This window comes from Vombatus ursinus, unplaced genomic scaffold (assembly GCF_900497805.2).
Source record: "Vombatus ursinus unplaced genomic scaffold, bare-nosed wombat genome assembly UNPS02014799.1, whole genome shotgun sequence".
Taxonomy (NCBI): Eukaryota; Metazoa; Chordata; class Mammalia; order Diprotodontia; family Vombatidae; genus Vombatus; species Vombatus ursinus.
The window spans coordinates 9,211,285-9,236,235 of record NW_020954577.1 but is presented as its reverse complement, the minus strand read 5'-3'; the positions used below and the strand labels follow the sequence as shown (position 1 = coordinate 9,236,235).

The 24,951-nt window shown below is 45.0% G+C and overlaps 1 protein-coding gene across 1 annotated transcript in view; it reads right to left on the bottom strand.

The window, feature by feature from the left end:
* LOC114050611 (insulin-like growth factor 2 mRNA-binding protein 3) overlaps nucleotides 1-24,951 on the bottom strand; it is a 100,477-nt gene that overhangs the window by 4,072 nt on the left and 71,454 nt on the right. The window contains exons 8-14 of the mRNA XM_027872435.1: nucleotides 20,869-21,003; nucleotides 18,025-18,078; nucleotides 17,796-17,918; nucleotides 16,344-16,355; nucleotides 15,556-15,712; nucleotides 13,241-13,375; nucleotides 236-355 (exon numbers count right to left, since the gene is read on the bottom strand). Coding sequence (XP_027728236.1) covers nucleotides 236-355; nucleotides 13,241-13,375; nucleotides 15,556-15,712; nucleotides 16,344-16,355; nucleotides 17,796-17,918; nucleotides 18,025-18,078; nucleotides 20,869-21,003 — 736 coding nt within the window. The remainder of the gene's footprint in view (nucleotides 1-235; nucleotides 356-13,240; nucleotides 13,376-15,555; nucleotides 15,713-16,343; nucleotides 16,356-17,795; nucleotides 17,919-18,024; nucleotides 18,079-20,868; nucleotides 21,004-24,951) is intronic.

Below are 24,951 nucleotides of genomic sequence, written 5' to 3'. Positions count from 1 at the left end.
GGAATTCTCAGCAAGTTTTTCTTTTCAGTAAGCCTAAAGTGATTTCTCTGCCAGTTTCAACTTGAGGTAAGTGAAGGAAAAGCAAGACAAAAAAAGGTTTGAAAAGTCAAGGACACCAAATCCCCCAGAAAGTGGGTCCTGATCAGATGGATCATTTGTTGCCTAAAGCTGTCAAAAGGGAGGGGGCACTCCCCCCCACGTGGCCTAAGGACACGGCATCAGTCACAGGAAATACCTTGATGGAAGCTCCGGCGAAACGAGAGAGCTGCTTGATATGCTGGCCCATCTTGCCAATGATGGCGCCCACAGACATGGCAGGGATGAACAGGTGAACAGTCTCCATCTCGGCCTGTTGCTAAAAGAGGAAGAGGAAGAGACGACATGGAATCACACCTGCCAAGGACCGGACCAACTGGGGTGGGGGGAAAGGAGATGAGGAGACAGCCCCCATCCCAAGAACCTTGGTTTTTATCACACTTCTGAATTCTAGCCAAAGTGCCTTGCACATAGTAAGGACTTGGGGAGTGTGAGCAAAATCCAGGATAAATTTTGTGACCCTGGAGCTAGTGATAGAGGAACCTTGAAGCCAAAGTTTATTCCGAAAACACCTCCCCAGCCTGCAGCCTCAAACCCTCCAGTCTGTGCTGAATGTCAGAGACCACCACTAATGGTTGGCATGACCAAATCCTTTGCCTAAGACCTTGTAGGGTTCTTGTTTTGTTTGTGAAAGAATGTTCTCTACGTACCATTTTTTTATACTTTGACAATATCGCTATAACTTATAGATTTAAAATGTCTAATTGCTGCTTTACAGTTTAAAGAATCCCTGCGGGAGGGCAAAATTAACCAAGTGAAAGGTTAAATAAGTGAAAGATTTCTAGATTCCCTCCACCCCGCCCCCTACTCCATTCCCAAGGTAAATTATGTTGAACTCAGCACATAAATTGCATAACAACCCTTAAGAGTTTCATAAATTTTATAGCTTCCTTTGTGTAGGAGTGATCTGGAATGATAAACAGCCCAGTTTAAAACTGCCAATGAGCCCTCTTGTGTGAGATTATCTAACAGTTGGGAAAACTGGCAGCCTTCCCAAAGACTGGCAAATTAAATGCTAGGCTGCACTCGCACAAGCCACACAGCATTGATGCTGTTGACCATTAGGAGCATCAACACTTCTCTGGTCTAATATCGTAGACAACTACACAGGCGAGGAACGTCTTCTCCAAATGAGCATCACCTCTGGCCATTATACACGTGTATCCGGTCAGAGTATCTGGGACCCTGCTTCTGACTCTGCTTTACCCAATCCTTGCCCCTGTTAGAGACAAAGGCGTCAGAAGACCTCTGGTCCCTCCCCTTGTCATGAGCTTACATCTAAATAAATGAGAACGTCTAGAAAAGGTTGCCCCAGCCCCCACCCCAAACTCCCTTCCTGCCCCATTTCAGTCTTGTTTCCATGGCCTGCCTCTCACTTCCTTTCTACCAATTATTTGTTCAGCCTCCCCTCCCAAACAAATCCTGGGCTCTTCATCCTCTTCCTGGAAGTCACTTTTTTGCCAGCCTATATGGCTGAAGGACACGGTGTGACCCAGCAGGCATGACATTTCCACAAAGAGCAATTCGGAGCAGCTCTGTTCCTGGAAAAGGTTCTCTGTGTTTATTTTCAAATGTACAGGGCCATGACTGGATCAGCCAAGCTGAGGGGCAGCTGTCACTGTAAAGGGGTACCGGGGGAGCACACTCAATGTACTCATTTAATTTTCAGTTCACTCGTGTCAGAAAAAAAACAATGAGACTACGATAAGCTTATGGATAATTAACTAAGAAACTTGAGTAATTATGTTTTTGAGACTAGGCAGAATTCCAGAGGCCAGGTAAAGGACATCCACAGATGTGCCTCTCTTGGGTTTGCTAAGTCGTACAGTATAGGTCCCTGTTAGGTAGTCTCCATTTTTAAATAAAATCTAGCAGATGTCCATATCCTCCATTTAAAAAGGAATTAACTTGATCTACTTCATTAAAATCCTTTTATTAATGAAGTTCTTTACACACAGACTACCTTGTGTTAGAGGAATGCTTGTCTTAAGTGTGCCTTTCTCTAGAGCTGTCTCACTTTCTTTTCCAAAGTGAATGGATATCAGGACTACCTCATTTCCCATGGACTAAACCAAGCCAATTCAGGAAGCCTGCCAGCAGTTGAGAAAATGGCTGTGGGGATGCTAGCCAACAACCCCCCATCTTTCCCTAAATTTTGGTAAATACCAGAGTTCTGAATTCTCTTGATTAATGCTTTTGTTGTACTGGTTGTTGTCAAGTTGTTTAAGTAGTATCTGACTCTTTGGGACCTCATTTGGGATTCTCTTGGTAAAGATACTAGAGTGGTTTGCAACTTCCTTCTCCAACTCATTTTACAGATGAGGGATTGAGGCAAACAGAATTAAGAGACATCTAGGGTCATACAGCTAAATAAGTGTCTGAGGCCAGATTTGAACTCCTGACTTGGTCTGCCACTCTCTCCACTCCACTACACCGCAATCTCTAGCTGCCCCCATTTTTTAATGATAAATAATTTTTCCCCAACATAGCAACTCCTGTCAACCCTGGTTAGCATAGAAAAACAGTTAAGCAAAATAAGTAAGTCAGCAATGTCATGTGAGAATATATACGACATCCAACACCCAGAGTCCCCTACCATTCTGATGAAATAGCCCTCCCTGCTATTACAAGATAAAGGATAGCCAAGAGGAAGAAGGTGTGTTTCATTATCTGCACTCTTGAACCAGTACTGGCCATTGCTTTAGGCTGAGTTCAGCTCCTTTTTTACAAACGATTTTCCTGACCATGTGGTTAAACTAGTGGGCTCCATGTGCCTCAAAACCAGGGTGCTCCTTCAGAGACTTATTTCATTGTGTTACGGAAAACTTCAACACATAGCTCAATGGAAAGAGAGCCCAGAGGTCCACGTTCATTTGGGGGAATAAGAATGCACACAACCATGTTATTTCTTCAACCACTGCCCCCAAAACCACCCACACATGGATGGAATTGATGACTACTTCTCCATGGCAAGACCTAAGGACTGAGAAGAGTTCACCAAGAACCAGGCGCCAGTAGAATATCAACATTTTTACAAAGACTTGGGCAGACAGCCGTATTCAGAGTATACATGAGATCAGGATGACTAGACCAATCTACATTCACCCCTCCCTAAAAATCCACTTACCAGGAGCCTTAAAAAACAAAGTGCCCACTCATAATTTAGTCTCTTTTGCAGAATGCAGATTTGTCCTTTACTTTCCAGGAATCTCAGCAAGGCTGATTTCCATCTGTTATTTCCTTTCTAGCCAGATGCCTCCTCTGCATCTCACTTGTGGCGTTCCCAACTTGGGTGGTTAAGACAGCAATATGATTCTCCACATGATGGTTTTGATTCAAACACAGTTAATTTCTTAGCTAATTTCACTTCCAAATCCCTGTTCAAATGTACTTATTTTTAAGATTCCCATTTCAACGACTCCATTCAGAGGCATCTTTACTTTTGTCAATGAGCAATATTTTCTAAATGCCATTTTCCCAAAAGAAGGCTTATTTTAAGGATGCTGTTCTAAGCCTAGATATATCAGCTTTGGTTGTACATTGGACAGACTTGGTGGTGAAAAATTTCAAAGTAACTCTAAATTTCCTCTCATTAATGAGCCAAGTTAGAACTTGAGGAGGTACAGCTAAAGATTTATTTTCTGTCCAGCTATCAATGTGGACCATTTCTGATTATTCATTGGTCCATATTTTACAAGGTTGTAAGCACTGTTGCCAAAGTGATATGCTCTTCCCAGTAATAAAATAAGGATTTTATATGCACGTACAAGCGTGAGCATGCACACACACACACACACACACACACACACACCCCACCCCACCCCACACTGCATCCTGAAATCAGAGGGAACAGGAAAAGGGGAGGGAAGCATGATTCTCATGATTGTAGCAAGAAGCCCTTGAACATGAGCAAAAAACCAATGGAAGAAGCAGCCAATGGTGTGCGGGGGTCAGGGGAGGCTTTTAAAATTGTCCCAGGATTTTCAAACACATGGTGTGATTGGTACATCGAAGACAGAGAATTCTTGATCTGTAGGATAAACCTAGAATACAACGGTTATTAGAAAGGGGAGGAGGTGTGCAGACTGAGCAAGCATGCATTCAAGATATGATAAAGCAGGTAATTCCTGAAGGATTTCCAAATACTTTCTCCTCTTCCAACGGTCCACCTGCCTAACCCTTCCCCACTTCTGGACACTTCAAGGACAGCCTCTTGGCTTCATCCCATCCATGCATCTGGTCATCTTGCTGAAGCAGCTCGGAGAACAGCAGACAAGGTCCAGTCTTCAAGGGAGACAGTGACACAGACAGGAGAAAGAGCCGTGAAGAGGGGTACACAAGGATGCTGATGCCGCAGGGCCAGAAAGAAGCGCACGCCCACACACACGCCAATACCCCCAGGCAGAGAAAGGTGTGCAGAAACCCCAAAGAGACACACACACACGTTTCACATAACAGAAAACAAAACGTTTTGTCTGTGTCTCTCTCTGGGTCTCTGGCCATGGTTATTACTGGTCCTGAATGCCTTTAGTACTAATAAAGCATGTGTTAACAAAGTTGGCAGAGCCCTGGTTCCCATTGGAGGCAGAGAGAAGGCAGCTGGAAGCCAAACAAGCGAAGACAGTTGATTTGCAGAGACAGCTGTTCCTGGACTGTAGGAAGGGCTTCCATACGTACCTACCTGCCCATTCTCCTAAGCACAAGTTTCTGATGATGTTTCTCTGGTCCTTGGAGCTGGGGGGAGGGGGAGGGAAGGAAAGGGACAGACTGCATGCTTTCTAAATGTACATGCGCATACACACACACACACACACACACACACACACACACACACACACCACACCCAGATCTCTCCCATTTGAGAGAATTCTTCTTTACTCAAAAGACTCATTTCAGTATTCTGACCCCAAAATCTGGGAAGTACACATGCATCTCCTGTGGAGGACCTACTGGGGAAAAGAGGATGAGGGGCAAAAACCATCCTGAAACAAAGCCCAGGAAAAGAAGAGAACAGTTACTACATCTAAGAAATCAAATAAATGCAGTTACGGAAACCTTTGGCACCCAGGCAGGCACAGTGCCCGTCGTCTAGACACTATAAAAACACTTTCTATGACTTTGCTGAGATTTCTAGGAAATGTGCACAGGGCATTTTCTTATCTCTACCTGGCAGGAAGCCTGAAACCTTTGATCATCAACGTGGACCCTGCCACAAGGCCAAAATGGGGGGGAGGTGTAATTTTTCTTTTTCAGGGTGTGCAAAGGAGTGGGTGGTTAAAGAACTTAATGGGGGGGTGCTCTCTGCTGGAATGAGGTGAATCTCGATTTCTAGTGTCTGATACTAGCTCAAGGCCAGGGCCCTCATGCTTTCTCTCTTATGGCAGCCCTTAAAAGGCTTCCTGAAATTCCATTTGGCAGGGACCCTGGTGAGCATTTCCTAAGCAGGGCATGGCCCTTGGAGTGCTGAACTCTACTCTCTTCCCTCTCCCGCAGAAATCGATAAAGATGTCTGTCTGTCTGCACGCTCAGATTTTAGGGGCTTGCTATCCCCTCACATCCACCTATTGTATGGATTCAATGATAAATCAGTGGTTCATTTCACAAAACATATCATGCTCTTTCCTTTTGCAGCATAGGAATCTGCCAGGAAACCTCTGTGATTAAACTCCGTTTCTCCCTCAGTGCCTAGCACAGGGCACTCACAAAACATAATTGGGCATTTAAGAAACATTTGTTGAATTGTGTTCAGCTAAAGTAAGTCCTCCCCTGTGAGTGTGCCTTAAGCCCACTGAAGAAAGGACAGTTTGGAATCTTCAAAGAGCAGTTTTTCAATCTAAATAATGTTCTCATTTGTATCCTGGACAAACTGTTTAGGTCCAAGTGGAAGGTAAAACCTAATCCTAGTAAAAAAATCTAAATTGGGCATACGTTTACTTCAAACCACTACTATCAGATTTGGATGCTGGTGTGTTAACATGTGCTTTTTTGGCCAACAGATGTAGAAAGGCTTTTTTTTTTCCTTTAAAGCCAATCCACATATATTTTAGAAACTCATTTCTTAAGAAAGGATTTCATACAATTTTAGAAAGGATGCTGGAGTTGGCAAACAAAGACCAAAACCAATCCAAGAATAAGAAAAATGAACTGGAAGGTAAGGGTGGGCATCAGGCAATGTCATCCCCAGTGACTGAGGAAAACGAAAACCCACACACCAATCTTAATCTGGGATCTGGGAATTTTAAAAAATAATCATCATTTTAATAACCGGATTTTACCATACTTAGTTTCCTTTGTAACCCTATATATTTAAACACATTATTCTATGAAGGGATCCATAGGCTTCAGAAGACTTACCAAGGGGTCCATAACACACAGAAGGTTAAGGATGACTTCCCTATACCTGGTACAGGTTGTACCCCAGAATGTTCTCTTCCCAAGGGGCTCCCTTAAACAGTGAAATCCTGACCAGCTCCCATAAGATCAAGAGGGGTTTGAATGTGGCCTCAAACAGCCGTCAACCTCAAATGTCACCAACTTTTTTAAAAAAAGACTTTTTTCAAGTATGAGAATACTAACTTAGGAAAATATGTTGACATGAGAACCTAAGATGCCGAAGGAAAAGCAAGAGAGCTCTCATAGAAGATGGAGCAGGAAAAAGAGAGGAGGGAAACAAGGCCATCCTGTGTCTCTCTAGCACCATCCAGGGGAAACGGCAGCTATATTGACATGACCACTCTGGGCCAGTTGGCAGCTCTTTAATGGAGCAGAGTGACTCACCCTACCATGCTGGAGGAAAAGACTGCTTAAGGCCGTCCTACTTTCTCTACTCTCAATCCACATTTACCAAGTAACCTTCTCATCTAAATTCAGTTGCTCTACTGGGAAGGGAATATTCCAACTAGCTGATCTGAACACATAGTCCAGTTGGCAGATCCATTCTTAACCATAAATTATGAAAGTGGCTTTATGGTAAAAATTGGGCTCATGTGCCTTCTGACATCACAAGCCCAATCTCTGTGGTGGCTGATGGACAAGCCAGACCACTGACCTTCCCTGACTTGAAGGCTAAGGGATCACAACCTTGGACCCATGGTAACAGTCCAAGTGCACAACCCTAAGGGACAATATGCCAGTTTCTGCACCTTTCTTTCACATACTCCAAGCAAGTCAACACTGTGCTAATCCTGGAACCTTCCCTCCCTACCACTACCTCAAGACATGCCATTCAGGAGAAGGATTTTCCTAGTTGTGGGGCCACCGCCCTCACATTCTTGTCTAAGCACTTCATAAATGCCCTGTTTGTAGATGTTCCCAAGGACTTCTCTGCAGATTTTATGGAACCCCTTTTAACAACAGGAACATAAAAGTACCTGATGGCAGGTCTGCCAATGAGTAATTCCTATTCATCCATCATGAAAGATACAAGTATGAGCAAATACTAGGGCTCTGTCTATTTATCCTGGTGGAGGAGAGAACCCAACATTCTATACTGAAATGAAACCATGCATGCCAACCAGATCTAGCCCTTGGGCACCTGGCAAGTGGCCCACCTACCCCTTCCTCTTGTAAAAGATACCCCCCTGATTTCAGAAGCAACCTGGATATGAGTCTGAGATTGAGGGATTAGTTAACAGCTTTATGTCTTACCAAAATCCTGTTGAAGCCATTAAAAAGAGAGGAGCAGGAAAAGACAGAAAAAAAAGGAATAATGACTCATTCTTCCCAACCCAAAGCCAACAACAGAAAACCTTGCTCAAAAATAAAGCTACCCACTTAAAGCTGGCAAGCCTATTACAAAAGGGGCATGCTATACACATAGTTAACAGCCTTTGAATGGATTAAGGGAGAGAATGGGTTGTCCCCAGAGGGGAGGACATGAAGCAAAGCTACCATCTTTGCCTTAACTAATCCTTGAGAACATCTCAAAATCTCATCCCAATTCACAAATTCCATTTGGCCTACTGGATGAAGAGATGGTAATATAGTGCAGGAGAACCTAGGGAATAATCCCTCTCCCTACCTCACCATTTTCACCTTTCTCTATTCTTAATTAGACATCTCCCTTTCTCCCTCCCAGCCCCAGATTTCTAGGAACTCAGGAAAGGAACTCTGAAAAAACATGGTTGTAGAGCAACACCAAAGGATAGGTCTGCCAGACAGTGCCAGCAGGCTGCCAACACTGCACCAGTGGTTGGTGCCCGGGGCTATGCCAACCTCCTTTGTTTTTTCTTCACAGCTGCCAGTCCCTTCTTCCCCACCCTTACCCCGACTGGAGCATTTCTGGAAGCAGCATTTCCTGTCACTTTTGGGTGCCAAATACTGCCAGCTCAGAGCTGGGCAAGCCAGCCTCTAGGCAGAAGCTCAAGACTACTTGCCATTTCATTGGGGCAACCCATCTGGCTGGTAGCAGAGAAGGTGGCAGGACTTGCATCTGTGGGATGCAGCAGTGAGGCAAAGAATGCTGGGATAAAGTCAGGGTGAGAGAGCAAATGCAAAGGAAGCCTCCGAGCTCCCTTCCAAAAGAAGCATGGCAACATGGTGACATGGGCAGCGTACTGTAGTTGTAGCCAGCCAAGCTGGGCAGGAATTTCAACTCTGCTACTGGGTACCCTTTGTCCAAGTCCCTTTGCCTCTTGGTTTCCTTAGCAGTCAAAATGGAGTGTGTGTGTGTGTGTGTGTGTGTGTGTGTATTAAAAAGCCTGGTGACTTCCCAGTTGGGGAAGTCCAGGACACAGGGAAGGAGGAAAAAAAAAGAATTGTGTCTAATGGAGCTGCAGCTTTCTCAGCTTATTCTGTCCTCCAGGTATTTGTGGTTAGACTTCTAGTGTCTCTGAGGTAAGAAAAGGAAAAGGTCTGAAGATATACTTGGGTAGGAGAGAAAAAAGGAGAAATGTCCTGTGGGTCAGGGCTTTGGAAACTTTGACTAAAAGTACAAACATTGATCGCTTAACTAATGTTTATATGGGTAAATATTCTGATTCCCATTGAGAGGGAATCTGATCCTTTGGCAAACTTCCCCCGGAGAAAACCATGGTGGTAAAAGTCCTGTTATCTGCTGGCCATGCTCCTCCAGGGTCCTCTTCACACAACTGCCCAAATACACTTCTGAAGGTATAGATCTGGCCACGTTACTCCCTTGCACAGTGGCACCCCATTGCCTCTAGATTAAAGCCTGAAGACTCCTTCATGTCTCACCTCCCAAGCTGATGCAGAATTCTTTGTCTAGTTCTCACCTATGGAAAGTTTCTCTTTGTTAAATCAGATTAAAATAACTTGCTGAGATGGATCATTGGACAGAGGAACTATCAGAGTTGACATCAGCTTTAACGTTCTAGTTTTCTCCAGCCAAGCTGCTCGAGATGCCCTTAAAAGCTGTGATACCAAAGCTGCCATAGGGACAGAAGGTGAGAGCCCACAGAGGCGCATCCACAGCAACCCCCAACACTGGAGCTTGGCTGGAGATTTGTCAGTGGACAGTGAAGCCCAGGGACAAAGAACCAAAAGCAAAGGCTTTCTCTAGTCTTATTCTCCATCTTAAAATAAGAAGCTAGGAAAGCTGGCTGAGGGTAAGACTGTCTCAGATTTTCTCACCAAGCTCTAAGTACTCGACTCTACAGAGAGTCTTCTCATTCTGCCAGGCTCTATTCCGAGAGAAATCCCTCATCTGCTTTGGGCAAATGGCATTCTTCTTTCAAAGCAGTGATGGGAAAGTCACTCCAAGCTATAAAAAGCCATGGGGCTTACAGCCTATCATGTTTCTTTATTCTCCCTTCTGAAGTCTTAAGGCACTGATTTTTGCCACGCTGCTGAGGTCATGGGTAAGAAGGAGAGTCCTAACAGGAAAGCTTAGTTTTCCAAGGACACATGCGTGGGTATCTCAGCCATGGCAGCTACATGGCAAGACATGCAGGCCACAGCTCTCACCTTACACAGACTCAAAAAAGAAAGGAGTCCAAGAAAACTCGTTCCTCAGCTGAGAGTGAGGGAGCTTAGAAACCACTAAGGAGCCACTCCCATATATTTTTCTACTGTCTCATTAATTTGATCTTTGTTTAAAATACACAACAGCAAAAACACAACTGACACAGAGAACCTTTAAGGTCCCTTTAGTTGTGAGGTTCAGCAAACACCCCTCCCTTAGGCTCTCTCTCTTACAACCTATCCCAGTCATTCCCTCATTAGTTTATTTGCTGTTGTATTCATGAGCAACTGAATTTCTGTCATTGTCTCCCTGCAGCCTAGAAGAACCTGTTTTTTTTTCCTTGAAGACAGCCATGTTACACAGTCCTAAACTATACTAGAAAGGAAATTGGAGACCATCTAATCAGAACCCCAGCACTTTAAAGAAGAGGAAACCAAGGGTCAGAAGGGGGGAAATGACCAAGATCACAGAACCAGCTAGTAGCAGTCTGTATTCGAACCCACGTCCTATGATCACAAAGCCTGTCCTCTTTCTGTGGTGGTATACTGGACAACAGTGTTGTGTGGTCAACTCCAGTTGTTGTATCCTGCTGTGAAGAACTGGGGGCAGGGGGCCAGAGAGATGGAGAGTCAGGTCGGGATTTGGTGAATATCCAATCCCATAAGCCAAGCTCTTGAGTCAGTGGCCTTGCCAGTCTAACCTGGCTGCTGGAAGAAACCAATAATTCCCAGTCCCTCGTCTTCTCCTCTTACCTGCCTTTCTGCCTCTTTTTTCTTAGTTTCATTTAAAATTTAAAATGCATTTTTTTGAGAGTGTGAGTTTTCACACATTCAAAGTCACAATAAACATCAAAAAGTGTGCAGGACAGAGAAATGGGATGTATCATACAGGAAGCTGTAAACTCCATGAAGGAGCACAGCTTGTCCTAGACATGACACAAGTCAAGACCTCAGGAGTCACTTTCCCTTCTCAGGACCCATTTCCTCTTCTCCAAAATGTGCTCAGGAAGGAGGAGGGAGGACTCTAAGAGCCTTTCCATTCCCAGAGTTCTTGAAGCTAATGAAGATGCCAAGTAAAGAGAAGTACTAATATGCTCCTGGTGGTCCAGATCTCAAACAAGAGAATAGAACAAAGCACTCTGTAAAGTGCTATATGTTAGCTACAAAGGAGCATATGTGTTAAAGAAAAGAGAATACAGGAAAATCTCCATTTTCAAAAAGATATGTTGGTGGGAAGGACAATTTTTCACCTAGAATTCTTTAAAAAAAATGTTCCCAAATACATTAAAAATTTGTATAAAATTTTTCTGGATCTCATGATCACCCAGTGAGGTACACCCCAGATCTCAGGAGACACAAATCCTCAACACTGAAATGCATTGGAATCAAAGCTGCTGACACACCTAGAGCCCTTTCAGATTGGCTGTACAGAAGTCATCTCTTTGGATTCTGTCCAGCCCACTTTCACACAGCTAAGACCTATGTTCAGCAGAATTCAAACCCACGTAACTCCATTTCCCTCAATCCAAGTCCAAAGCCTTCGCCACTCCACCACATGGCCCTACTTGCTAGTGTCTCACAGGAGTCCTGAAAAATTTCCCTCTAATCTGATCAATTTTGTTAGAAGATGCCTTTCCAAGATACTGATATCTCTTACTGCAGAATGAAGTCTACAGAGGGCTATAAAACCTGCCAACTTTATTTCTTTATCTCTATTATCTCTTTGCATTTTGTTCAAGACCTCTCCTCAGGGAAAGGTGTCTTAGTTCTTAGAAAGCAAAGAAGGGGCAGGTTTTATTTTCTCACATTATACCCTTGGCCCAAGGGACACTAGACAAGACAGGGAAGAGTTCACGTACAGACATACACACGTGTGTATACATACCTACAAGTTTAATGCAAAGCTCTGTAACATTAATTGATCAACATTGAATGACATTTGTTATCAGTCTCAACTTCCTCCCAATGGTAAGTTATCAGTAGTCTCTTAGTATAGTGAATTTCTCTTTTTTTGAGGGCCAAAAACCGGTCCCCAAAGTCCTTAAAATGGACAGCAAGATAAGAAGGTGCTTTGGGGGTCTTTGAAATCGTTTATTTCATAAAGAAGAAAAACTGATGGAGGATAGAGAGGAAGGAAAAAATGGGAAAAGTTACTTTATTAGGTGGTAGACAAAAATGAGTTGGGAAGTGAGCTCTTAGGGAGAACGTGGAAGGGAAAAATCACTTCTCCCTCTCGCCACTGCACCAAATAGACTCCTCAAACAATGACAGAGGCTGACAAAGAGAATTAATTCCTGGCTACAATTTGGACATCAAATTTCTAGGGTGACTTATTATCAAAAAACTGTCATGGCAATGGGGGAGGAGCAGGGAACACGTCAACGGAGTCATTTAAGAAGTCAAAGAATGGAGTTGTGCAAACCCACGATGGGGGTATCTCTTAAAACTCCAAAAATGACATAGACTTCCAAATAGGCAATCCCAGACCAGGTGTCACTCAGTAGGAAGCTCATCTTCAGGAGGGGCCCAGGTTGAGAGGAGGGAGATTAAAATTCAGGAACCACGATGCAGATTGACTCCTTTGACAAGGGGTATGTGGAGGGCCCAGGGAGGATTCCCTTTACATTTTGGTCAGGTCTCATACTACTCAACTAGGAGGGCTCCCTCCCATCAAACAAAGAAAAACACTCGGAAGGAAAAAGTCTGCCTAGATGCCAGTGTCCAAGAGGCTCCTGATTTTCCTAAAGGGAGGAAGGAAACGAGTCCCTGCCATTTGTTATTCGGAGTAAATCTTGACATTCAAGTTAGTGAGGTTACTCTGTCAAGAACATGCCATTGACTGACATTCCCCAAATCCATCCAACCAGCATCGACTAAACAAATACTATGTGCAAGGCTCCATGCTAGGGGCTGGAGAAACAGAATCCACCAGCTCACACCGGAAGGGGCTAAAGGGACTCAGCCAATGGACAGAACGGGGATCTGTGCGCTGGGATTAAAGCTGGGTTAGAGCACCTGCTGCCCAGAAGGCCGGCCTGGCTCAAGGGGCTGATTGGGCATCTCCTCCCCAGCCCTTCCCCCAAGCTCTTTGCTGCCAGTGGCTTTCCACAGTCGCAGCAGGTATAGCAAGAGATGCTACTCAAGGCTAACTGTTCCAAGGGCCCTGTCACACCCTCCTAAGAATTCCTCACTCATCTCATACAGCCCCAAACCAAAAGCTTACCCCATATGCCAGGTAGTTAGTAGCAGTTGCAGCCGAAGGAACCCCCAAAGTGGAGGGTGAGGGTATCCCAGTAGTAGAGGCTGGGAACAGACCCAGGGCATTCAGGTTTAATCCAGGAAGTAAGTGGGCTTGAAGCTGCAAAGGTAGGAAGGTTACGTATGTTATGACAAAAAGGTTCAACGCCAAAGCTCCGTCACGAGACGAGACAAGACGAGACGATACTCAGAACAGGACCAGCTCTCTCACTCTCGCTCTCACACTCTCTTTTTAAAAGAATAATGGCAATTCTTTGGCATTCACATGTCCAAACGTCACCTGAACAACCCGTCAGACCAGCGAGGGAAGGGGGCAGTTTGCACTTGCTTGTGTCCTGTGGGTTTCATTAATCTCTTTCACCTGCTCGGTCTCCCCGAGACGGATGGGAGCGGTTCCCACGGGCAGCAAGGACCGTGGCCGATACGTCTGGCACGGTGCTCCGTGCCACCTGATCCACTGTTCTACCCACAGTGGGCTCTCACTGAACACAGACCAAATCTCTTATAAACTCTTGGTGCTGCCAATGGGTGACGCTCTTCCACTGAGGCCCAAACCAGATCTACGGAGCTAGGAAACGCAGGATGGCCAAGAAAGGAATGAGACAGATTGAAGCGAGGCCTGATAAAGTTTCATGCATCTTAAGTCCTTCAGAAGGAAAGACTCCCCATCCACCCACCCTCTCTAACTTTGACACTGCAAATCCCTTCTTCTCTCTCTTTTTTTGGGTGGGTGGGGGAGAGGGAAAGGACAGAGAAGGGAGAAAATTAGTCAGTTTTGGGAAAGGGGCAAGGGGGGGAAGAGACGGGGAGGGTGCAGTTGAAAAGAGAGAAAGCCAAGAATAAAATTACCCAGCAGGAACAAAGAACCTTATCTGGAAAAAAAATTTGCTTGAAGACTAGACTTGTTTCCAAGCAGCCCCCCTTGGACAATTCCTGACAAGTGGTGATATGTACTAACATTGAAACCCTCTCCCTCCTCCTCTCTCTCCCCCTTACCCCTAAGCTCAGGCTAACCCCTCACAATCCAAGGTGCTATTTCCAAGAATACTACTTTGCCCTAGCTCAGGGCAGGTACTCCAGGTATATGAATTTGGATCCTACACTGGAAAACTGGGGGAATCTTTTTGGTCCAGATGAGGACTGTTCAAACTCTCCTAAACTCACCCCATAAAATTAAAGGCCATCATCTTTTCTTAAGCCAGCTGGAGAAAACGCCAATCTGGTCATAATGAGAGGGATGGTGTATGCCTTCATCCCCTACGGGGAGGGAAACCATCACAAACCAGGATGCCCAAAGAAAGTGTGCCACAGAATCCACCCCAAGCAGCCACGTCTACTGTTTCCACAGCAGGTTTGATGCAGAGCTGGAGCTTCACGAACAGCCACACAGCAAGGAAAGACTAGGTTTCTTTTTTTCTTTAAAAGGGGAAAAACCAAAGTTCTAGGCTTGGAATTATATGATTTGGCCTTCAATGGCCTTACTATAAAGTAAGGATAGATCACTTTGACTCTGTCTCACAGGGTCATTTTAATGATGAAGTGAGGGTCCTGAAATGTACGCAAAGGTTTTGAAAAGAAGACAGGATTAGAAGCAAGAAGCCACATTTTAAAGTTGAGGGCACAGCCATGAGGGCAAGCTTGAATGAAGCCATGAAACGAGAAATCAGGAGAGGTGCTAACACGACTCCTTGACTCCTAAATTTGGGTCTAGATCTCATTCTTCTCTTCCTGAGGACGTTTTAAAAGGCTGGCTAGTCCCATTTTTCTTACTTGAACACTAGAGGAAGCACCATTCATTAACTACAGCCCCTTCAGTTTTGAATTTTCTTGTTTAGAAATATTATCCAAGGTGAGGCTGCCATTAATTGCCTACTTTTCCTCGAGAAATCCACCCTTCAGAGCTGAATCCCTAAGCCATGAAGGCCTCTAACTTATCTTGTTCCTCCCTACTGGTCTGCTTGAGTACTACCTGTGTTTTACTCCAGACAGACTGCCTTGTCGATCAGAAACCTTCTGTGTATCCCGAGCTGTAAGTAACGATGAAGAAGCCGGGAGGACTTGCGTTTTTAACCCGCCCCACAGTTCCCTTTTATATTGTCCATTCACTAGCACATCCCCCTTTCAACTACAAACACCAAACCCATATCGATGCAATGCAAGGACTGTTTCAATTCTATCAATGAGGAAAATATTTCATTCAATTCCTAACTGACCACCCTCACCAAAAGAATACAGCAAAGAAAAAAAAGGGAAGGGAGGAAAAAAAAAAGTCTTAATCACCTCCAGTATTTCAGAACTCACATTCATAGCACTGAGATCACTCTCATAAGACTCCCTTATCTTCTTCATGATCTCCTCCTCGGCCTTGCCACAGGTCTCAATGCTACCTTTAACGGTGATGGTACGCTCCGGATTATACAGGGTCAACTCCTGCAGCCTGTAGAGCGGAGAAAAAACACACACACAGGAAGAGAAAAAGAGAAAGAAAGAAAGAAAGAATTAGGAAAAGACAGTTAATTCCCACGTAGGTACAAATGGTGATTCAAACCCCACCGTGGGAGCTGGTAATAGCTAAAAGCGGGTGGTCAAACATTATAGGAATTAGCAAAGAAGCAAGAAGGAAAGAATTGTAAGATAAAGAAGAAGGCAAGAGAACTTCTCTTCACAGCATCCTGAAGAAAACTGGTCTCTTAACTGCAGCTCAGTTTGAAAGCATACTTTAAATGGTGTTCAGAGATCAACCATTTAAGTTGGAGTCAGATCTACTGGTCATTTGAAAGTGAAATGCAAGGCAGCAGGATTCTCGAGGTAAGAGTTTACACAGCCGAGAGGAGCGTCAAGCAGGGCCCCGTTACACTTTGAGCTCCATTCTTACGGTCTGAAGAAAAGACTACGGCCATTCCAGAGAGGACAGCACTTAATCTTTCAAATAACGTACAGTTCAGATGGAGACATCCGGTGTTTACATTTTTCCAGGGCAATGTTTTCAGGGCCATCCAACAAGGAGGAAGCACTCACCACTTTCAAAGACGGGAAGCTTAGTTGTAGCCAAATCTTCTATGACCTACCTTAACCAACAACTTCAAACAAGAAACCAAAATCATCAGCTTTAATGGCTCAGACATGGACTAGATCATTCAGACACCGTTCAGATACAACATTAAATGGGGCAAGGCAGTCAAGCTGGAGACTGGAAACCTTAACTAGGAGTTCTGATGGAACATGATTTCGTCTCCCCATCCCCACCCCCTACCCTTCTAAGATGGCCTCAACCGGGAAAAGGAAAACGCCAATTCAAGCCACTTAAATATGAGTTAAAACAATGGTGGAAAGGGAAGTAAATAACAATGGGAAATCGGACTCAGATGATATTATAATATTTAAAGGCATTTACTAGCGGATAAACCCCTGAGTGAACCTAAATAACCTAGGTTCATTAGATGTTACTTTTCAATACTTTTCAGTCTCACTAGAAAGGTCGATTTTGATACAGTTAGGAAAACCATCTTTGCCTTCTCCAAAGAGAAGAAGCCATACTATGCCAACTTTTGCTCTCCTGCTATTTTATATTTTCATATGTTCTCTCGCATCTTCCTAAAAGAGCACTTCACTGAGAAAGGAAGGGCTGTCATCGCAAACCAGTTTTCTCTTGAATTTTCACATCTATTTATTTTGCAGTTAGCCTGGTGTAGCAGATAGAGCGTAAGACTTGGAGTTGGGAATACATGAGTTCAAATCCCACATTTTCAATGCTTTACTGGCTGTGTGACTAGAGACAAGTTGTTTAACCTCTCTGAGTCTCAGATAATTGTCTAAAGCAGAGAGGAGTTGTGATCCTGACAGGTGGGTAGAGATCTCATAGCAAAAAAATGAATAAATAAAGGCAAAGGAATTACATAGATATGTGTTATTATTTCCCTCCTCTTTTCCTTTACATGAAACATTTTTCATGTATTCCTCTCCCTCAAAAAAAAAAAAAAAAGTTCTTGGTTTTCCATTCCACTGGGCCAGAGAACTATATGATCAGACCACATAGGGCTGGAAAGAACTTTAATGATCCATGTAGTCTAAATCTCTCATTTTACTGCTGAAGAAATTGAGACCCAGAGAGGGAAGTTTATTTGCCCAAAGTCACACACAGGTGGTAACTTGCAGACAGGATTTGAATGCAGGTCCTCAGCCTCCAAATCCAGTCTTCTTTCTACTACTGCAAGCTATGTTGCCTTAGCAACCCTCTTATCCAACATCGAAATTCAACATTTAATCCTTCTTGCTCCTCCACTGGAAACAGATACACCACCTCCAATGGGGGCTCCAGAAGGATATATACTTGTGGATGGTAGATGATTTGGAAGAATGAGAGTGAACATATTTATTAAGTACATAGACAGGACACAGGAGAGTGGCAACTCAAATTAAAGTGAGTCAGCTCTGCTGAATGAATTATGTTAATGGTGGCTTGGGCTCCCATAGCATCCCGAGATATTTGAGTCAAAATCTTAAGCCAGTGCAATACTTACGGCGAGATGGTGATCTTGGTATCAGTATCCTGCTCGATTTTCTTCAGGTTCCTTCCTTCCTTCCCAATCAGGCGGCCAACAAAGTTGTTATGAGCCAGAATCTTCAAAGGAAGATCCTCGTTGCTGCAAGACCAAAAAAAAAAACATCAGGAACTCAAGGCGGGGGGGGGGGGGGGAAATTTTAATAAAAAGATAATATCCAATCATTAGCAAACATTTGAGTGCCTACTATGAACGAGGCATTGCACTAAGCGAGGTCCGAGATGAAATACCATGGAAGTGCCTGTTAGAAATAGAGAAATAATTTATAATTAAAGGTGATAGTACTGGACGGGATTTAAGACTGGAGTTCTAGCCCCAGTTCTGCTGCTGAAGAGCTGAGTCCTGGACAATTCCCTTCCCTTCTCTGGGACACATTTTCCTTATCTATATAAATAACAGTGGGCTGGACAAGATGGGCTCTAAAGAACTTTTCCATTTCCAGATTTCTGTTATAAAAACAAGAATCACTTAAAAAAAATCAGTGACATTAATAAATAAGTTCTTTGGAAACTCTTGACCCAAATGACCTGCTCCCTAACCCCCATACAGCATCATCTTGCAAAACCTTCAGACACTAAGAAAGGCTAATACTGCTTTCAGATGCCAAGCTGATGAATGTTAACATGACATACTCTGAAAGAAGGGACTCTCCCTGGTGAAAGCATCTTTACACGGGAATTATTAGAGAAAAAAACTGGTGCAACATCAGAGAGCTGCTGCTCTGGGCTATGGCAAATCCTAGTTAAGGCAGTCCCCAGTCAAATGGGCCCCTTTCCACAAGTGTCCTCCTTGCTTGGGTAAACATTTCTATTGCAAAAGATGTTCCTAGTGCCCATGCTATGTATGTTTGGTCTTTATATCATCCCACAAAATTCTGTATATCAGCTCTTGACCCCATCCCCACTTCCCTCATAGGAGGGCGAGACACCATTTCCCCCAAGCTCCAAGCCACTAGTTCTGGATTCCACAGGGAATCAAGGTCATAAATTAAGAGAGGGGAGAACAGAGAAGTGGGGTGAGCAGGAGGTGACATTGAGTCAGCTAGTCCCCCTTTCTATGATTCTGACAACTCTGGGGATTGGCCCACAGGCAGCTATTGCCACTGGTAGTAACTGCTGCTTCCTCTTAGGGCTTCTTCTGGATTCTAGGAAACAGATTTAATCACAGGACATTGTCTTAAGAGCTTATCTGTCAAGGCAGGTGGAAATGGAAAGAGTAGGAAATAAAACTTGGGCAGGAACACCAAAGTTCTTGAGCAATTTGGGAGATTCTTCTGATCCCCAAATGAGCCTTTTTATTCTTGTTTTCTTGGCTGGCCAGCAGGCATCAAGGCCAGGGATTGAAAGGTAGAGGTCTAGGAGGCTGAGAAAGAAATAAAACCAAGCCAGGTTGGAGAGACACAGGGGAATGTCTCCCTCTTTCCCTCTTGGTTCCTGCTCAAAATATCTATTGGAGATAGAGATATCTGGATCACGAAGGTGCCCACTGCCCTTGGCAAGACAGCATTCTGCTTGGCACCTCTGCCTACCCCTCACTAGGATGGGTCAGGCCAATTCATTTTTAGAGAACTCAAAATTTTGATGTAGCTGACAATCATAGGAGGAAGTGGGATGGGAAAGGGAAGGAAAGCCTTTATTCAGACTCCTTTTGACGATGTAAAAGATCAAGCAAGACTTTGGTCACCAGCCTGCAAGAATGCCCACTTACTATGCAGAAAACCAAGTCATGCGCCCCAGCTATGTAACTGAAGCATAACAGGTAGAATTAATAAGCAAGTTAACAGCATGGAGGCTTTAAGCTCCCACTGGCCCCTAATTTGTAGGTCATGGAAAAGAGGCTGACATTTTAGAACTGACTTCCTTTAAAAGGGGGAATCGGGGACTCTCTGCACTGATATCCCTGCAAGGGGGAAGAGATGCTCTCTCTTTTGCCTCCATTATCAAGGAACCCAAGGAGAGACACGAATTAGGTACATCTCTTTAGCTAGAGCTGGGTCATCACACAAATGCCCCCCTGGCATGGCACTCAAGGTTTTGAACCAAAGATCCCAAAACCCATCAGGGACAGCCTTCACTGCCTTTCCAGTGCCATCCAGGCAACTGAAAAACACATTCAGTTCCCACAACAGCCTCTTAAGGCTTATCAACACCCAGAAGACTGATTGCTAAGGCCTAAAACTCAAGAGATACAAACATGACTGTCCTGAAATGAATAGGTACTTTTCTTCCAAGTTGCTCAAAACTCTCTTGGTCCCGTTTCCTCCCTCCCCATCTCAGAGGGGCTACCATTACTAGTACATGATGGATGGCCCAGTGGTGTTTGGTGAATGCTGAATGACATTCCTAAAGTATTTCCAGGATGGCAGAGAACATGACATGCATCACCTCATGTGAACCAAACAACAACCCTGTGGGGTAAGTACTTACTGGGACGATCATCAGCCCCATTTTACAGATGGAGAACCTGAGGCTCAGAGAGTAGAAGAGACTTGCTCATAATTACACAGAGGCAAGATTTGAATCCAGAGCTCCCTGACCCCAAGCCTGCTGTTCTGTTCACTAGATGCACTGCATACCCTTGGGTAGCTGAGCTAAATCAGCTTCTGTAAATGATTTAGCAACAAAATTCACAAATCATTCCCCAAGAAGGGTGGGCTGAGTTAATTCTAAGTGCAGGAGGTTACAGCATACATTTTGACTCAGGTGGCTGCTATGGGGGACCAAGAACCAATACTGTGTCAGAACTGAAGAAAGCCCCCCATCCAATGCCCCCACAAATAGCCACATCCAGGGGCGTTAGCTGGAAGGCACTACGCTCAAACCGATGGGCCTCAGTTTCCCAACCAAGGTAACAGAAGTGCCAGAAACACTTTTGTCTCCCACTGCTAAGGCCACTGGCGAAACACGTGGACACCTTACCCTTCACTCCTCAGTACTCTAGCAGGGTTCTGTTTAAAAAGACCCAAAAGAAAGCACCAGGGAACACCCAACACTGACCTGGGAATCCTCCCCAGGCAAAGCCTTTTACTCACAATTTCATATCCTGGGCTTCCTTCTGCATGATCTCCATGATGATCTTGCAAGCAGTTGAACAGCCTTCAGGAGAAGCATGAATAGTAATCGGCTTCTCAGATGCACCAGCATTCTCCTTGCGATGAATATCAATCCTTTCAGTGGGAATGGGAAAAAGAAGTGGGGAGAAGGTTAGCTTCCAAAGACCCATCTTCTCGGTCTGGTCTAGCCTCACAAACCACCCCCCCGATTTCTGAGCCAAACCAAGGCGGGGCAAAGAGTGGGGCAAGTCACTCCACCTCCCAAAGTGTCAACTCTTGATTATCCCCATCGGGCATCCCTCCATTTCTGGTGACCTCTTCCTGTGAATCAGAATCCCAGCAGAATTTCTGTTGACAATCCAACATGTTTCTGGGCCATCTTTCAGTGCTGCCCATGTAGATGGTAGGTGCTCAAGGATTGTAAACTTACTGTTATCATCATTTCAGCAAAATGCCAGTGGAAAAGTAGTCTGCTACCCAGAAGTCTTACAGAGTCAAGCAAAGGGAGACAAGAAGGAATTGTGCATTAAAGGGTCATGGATTTAGAGCTAAAAGGAACCTCTGAGGTTGTTTAGTCCAGCTCTTGCAATCTTAAGAGATGAACAAACTGAGACCCAAAGCAGTGAAGTTGACTTGCTTAAGGTCATACAGGTAGGAAGGTGCAGGATTTGAACCCAGGCCCTCTGCCTCCAAATACTGTGTTCTTTCCACTGTCCCACAGTGATCTTGCCACTGCTCTCCCCCTTTCAGGGTAGATGATCAAGAGTTGACCATGCATTTAGTGTGAACATTTCTCAGGTTATCATCAGAATTATCCAATTCCAAGCACACGCACACAGAAATGTTAAGGGATTTATGGTCTCTGTAGCAGAAAGGACCACTACTCAGGAGTAACACTCAGGAGTAAAGGCACAAATATCGTCCTTGGGTACAAGACAAGGGCTTACAAACTTCTTCTAAGTATCACAAGCCCCACCCCTCCCCACCTTGGCTTTCCAGAGTTTCCCCACCCATCATGCCACACCCATGTCTTTACCTTGACCATATCTCTGAGAGAGTCCTTCCCACCACCACCACCACAGACAACAGCTCTCTAGGGCGTTAGGCACAGGCAGCAGCTACCATCCAAGCAGTCCCTGAAAAGCCTGGGGGGGGGCATGAAAGGAGGGTGCCCCTGCCCTCAAAGGGGCATGGCAAGGGAGTTTTGGAAGGGGTGGGGAGTGGCTGAAGGATAAAGGCACTGTCTCTGCAAAATTCTCATGGGGATTGTGAAATGTATATTGCCATCAGGGCCACACCCCAGCTCTGATTTCTAGAAGCAATGGATTACAGATATAGAGCTGGAAAAGACCTTAGAACTCTGTACCAACCACCTTCTTTTACAGATGAGGAAACTGAGGCCTAGAGAGATCGACTTGCCCAATATCACAGATAAGCCAGTGGAGCTGATACCAATCCAGGAAGTCAGACTCCAAATCTAGTCCTCCTGTCATATCACCTCACCTCCTTAAGTTTCCTCCTTTTCCCTACTTGGACCTCCCTTCAGCAAAAGGGAGTGGGGGAGAGCTCAGCCAAGCCTGGGCTCCCACACTGCTCCTCTTCAACCTTCTACTCAGAGGTGTCCTTGACAAGGGGACAACGTCAAAGCATCAGGAGCCCATCTCACACAGTGGGACAGCCCCAGGGGAGGTGCCTAGGTTTGCAAATAGACTCTCTTCCACCTTGCAATACTTGAGTTGGCACAGGCACAATTGGAACTAGAGCTGGGAAACTGACAAGCCAGCCATGGGCTTCCTTTTATCCCCAAACCCATTACATCAATTGGGGGAAGCCAACTGCCCTAATCTGCCCTTCTTCTCTCAGGCTGGCAACAGTCGGGCAGGCTCTTCCAAGGCTAGCTTGGCTCCTAGTAGTAGTGCAGGCTGTGCCCTTTTGGGGATAATGGAATGATGCCTCAAGGCTGTCCACACCTGCACCCTACCTCCCCGCCAAAAACCCAGAAGCCGCCAGGGTCATCTTGGCAACAGCACAGTAGCAAATGCAAACCACAGCTCTGTCACTGGTTTTCTCTCATTGAACAGGATGGCCAACTGGGGCTATGCAGACATCAAGAGAATCTCACCTACAACAGGGCTAGCCATTGGGAAGGAAGAAGCCCTGGATAGGGTCCAGTAGGATTTCTATTCCCAAGGTTTCCACTATTCTCCAGAACCACATTTTTCCAAATGCCCGTTATCTGGAAAGAGGTACCAACAGTCTCTTCCCATCTACCCCCATCCGTTTTATTCCATTAGCAATTAAACATCAGATCACTTAGGGGAGGAGGGAATGTTGCTTTGCTGATTAGGGCAGTCCTCTGAGGCCACTTCAGAAAGTGTGCCCATTGAATAATGATTAGTTTCGGTAGCCAAAGGTAATTAAGTCCATTGGCAAGGATCAGCAGAGCATTGGATAGAACAAGCCCACCACCTCCTCTTGGGTTCTATCACCCAGTTTTCTGCCCCCCCCATGGTGCATATTGTCCACAAATTTATGCTGCAGAATTGAAAACATGGTGGACCAGATTCCACAACTATACCCCATCAGGTAAGTCAATGGGTGACCGTATAAGAAACACCCAAATTTGGCATATGGTGAAGAAGGAGAAACCAGCTAGAAAGTGACTGTGGTGCGTTAAGAGATGCAGCACACTCTGAAAAATAAAGCTGGATGGGGGTGGGGGGTGGGGGGTAGGGAGTGGGGAGAGGAAGAGATAACAAATGGGTCAAGAGGCTCATGGGACCTTAGGAGAAGCGTTAGGGCTTAGCTAAGCTCTTGGGTTACAGGCTTCCATCCCTCCCAGACCATGTCTGCTTTCTATTAGATTTTGGCCATCTGCTAGTTCCAGTGCTACTTGAGTCTACACACAAGCAAAACATTCTCACCTTCTACAAAAAAACATTTCAAGAGGGGGGTCCTCCTTCTACCACCCCCTCCCACCAACTAACTTTTCCCCCCCCCCCAACCCTCCCATTCTGCAATAGTTTCTCTCTAAGGAAATCTGTGCCCTCCTCCTCCGAACAAGGATGTCAGGTTCACATTGGCCAGTGTAGCCTAACTTAAGTCCATAAAACAGAGCATCAATCGTGAGTGCCTAGCACCTCGCTCTGATGAAGACGACCAGTGGAAACTGTCTGAAGATCGCCACCCTGCCACAAGAATGCTGTGGAAGAGGGAAGCCTGTTCTACTACCAAGGACAGCTACTTTTCCACTACTGCTTATTGGCCAGAAGGCAGCTGGGTGCATCCAGTTAGCAGCAAGTATGGGAGCTGGCAGGGAAAGGAGAGGGATGACAGTAACTTTTCCTTTTGTAGCAAGACACCTACGATGAGCCCGCTGAGCTCACTGAAAAATCTGTTCACTTTCGGTTTTCAATAGAAAACAGAAGATTTCACGAACTTGAACGTTTTCATGGCTAATGTTATTTTCTATCCCCCTGGCACCTTTGGGTCTAGTGCCTCTGGCTGGCCAGCGCAACACTCCCCCCACCCTAACCTTTCAGGGTCATTAAGCAAGTCCTAGGCAGGCTCCCCTTGACAATACGCTGGGGGCGGGGCACAGATTGTCTCTAAAATCACTTCCCCATCCTCTCTCTTCCCCACGACTTCACATCTCTTCTACACACCAAATATCTTTATGTGAAACCACGTTATATAGAACTAATTAAGTGATTTAAGACATGCAAAGGGGAGCTGAAATATATTGTATATAATTCTATGTTCCTACTTCTAATACATTTCAGTTCCTCCTCCTCCTTAATCCCATGGCTTCAAAATTCCCAAATATTTTACATTTCTCATAGTCCACCAGCTACCAATCTATAAAAGGCGCAACGTGGAGACAAATGGGAAGGTTGCTTTTGTTGGTTTCTCTTTCAGATAAATGTGAGCTGCTGGACTGAGTCCAGGTTATTCATGAAGGCCCGGCTAGCCTGAAAAAGGCATTTCGAAGGCCTACTGGAGGCCATGAATGACGCCGAGAGGGATGGTGCCCTGGAGACTGCTAGAATCTTTTGGAGCTGC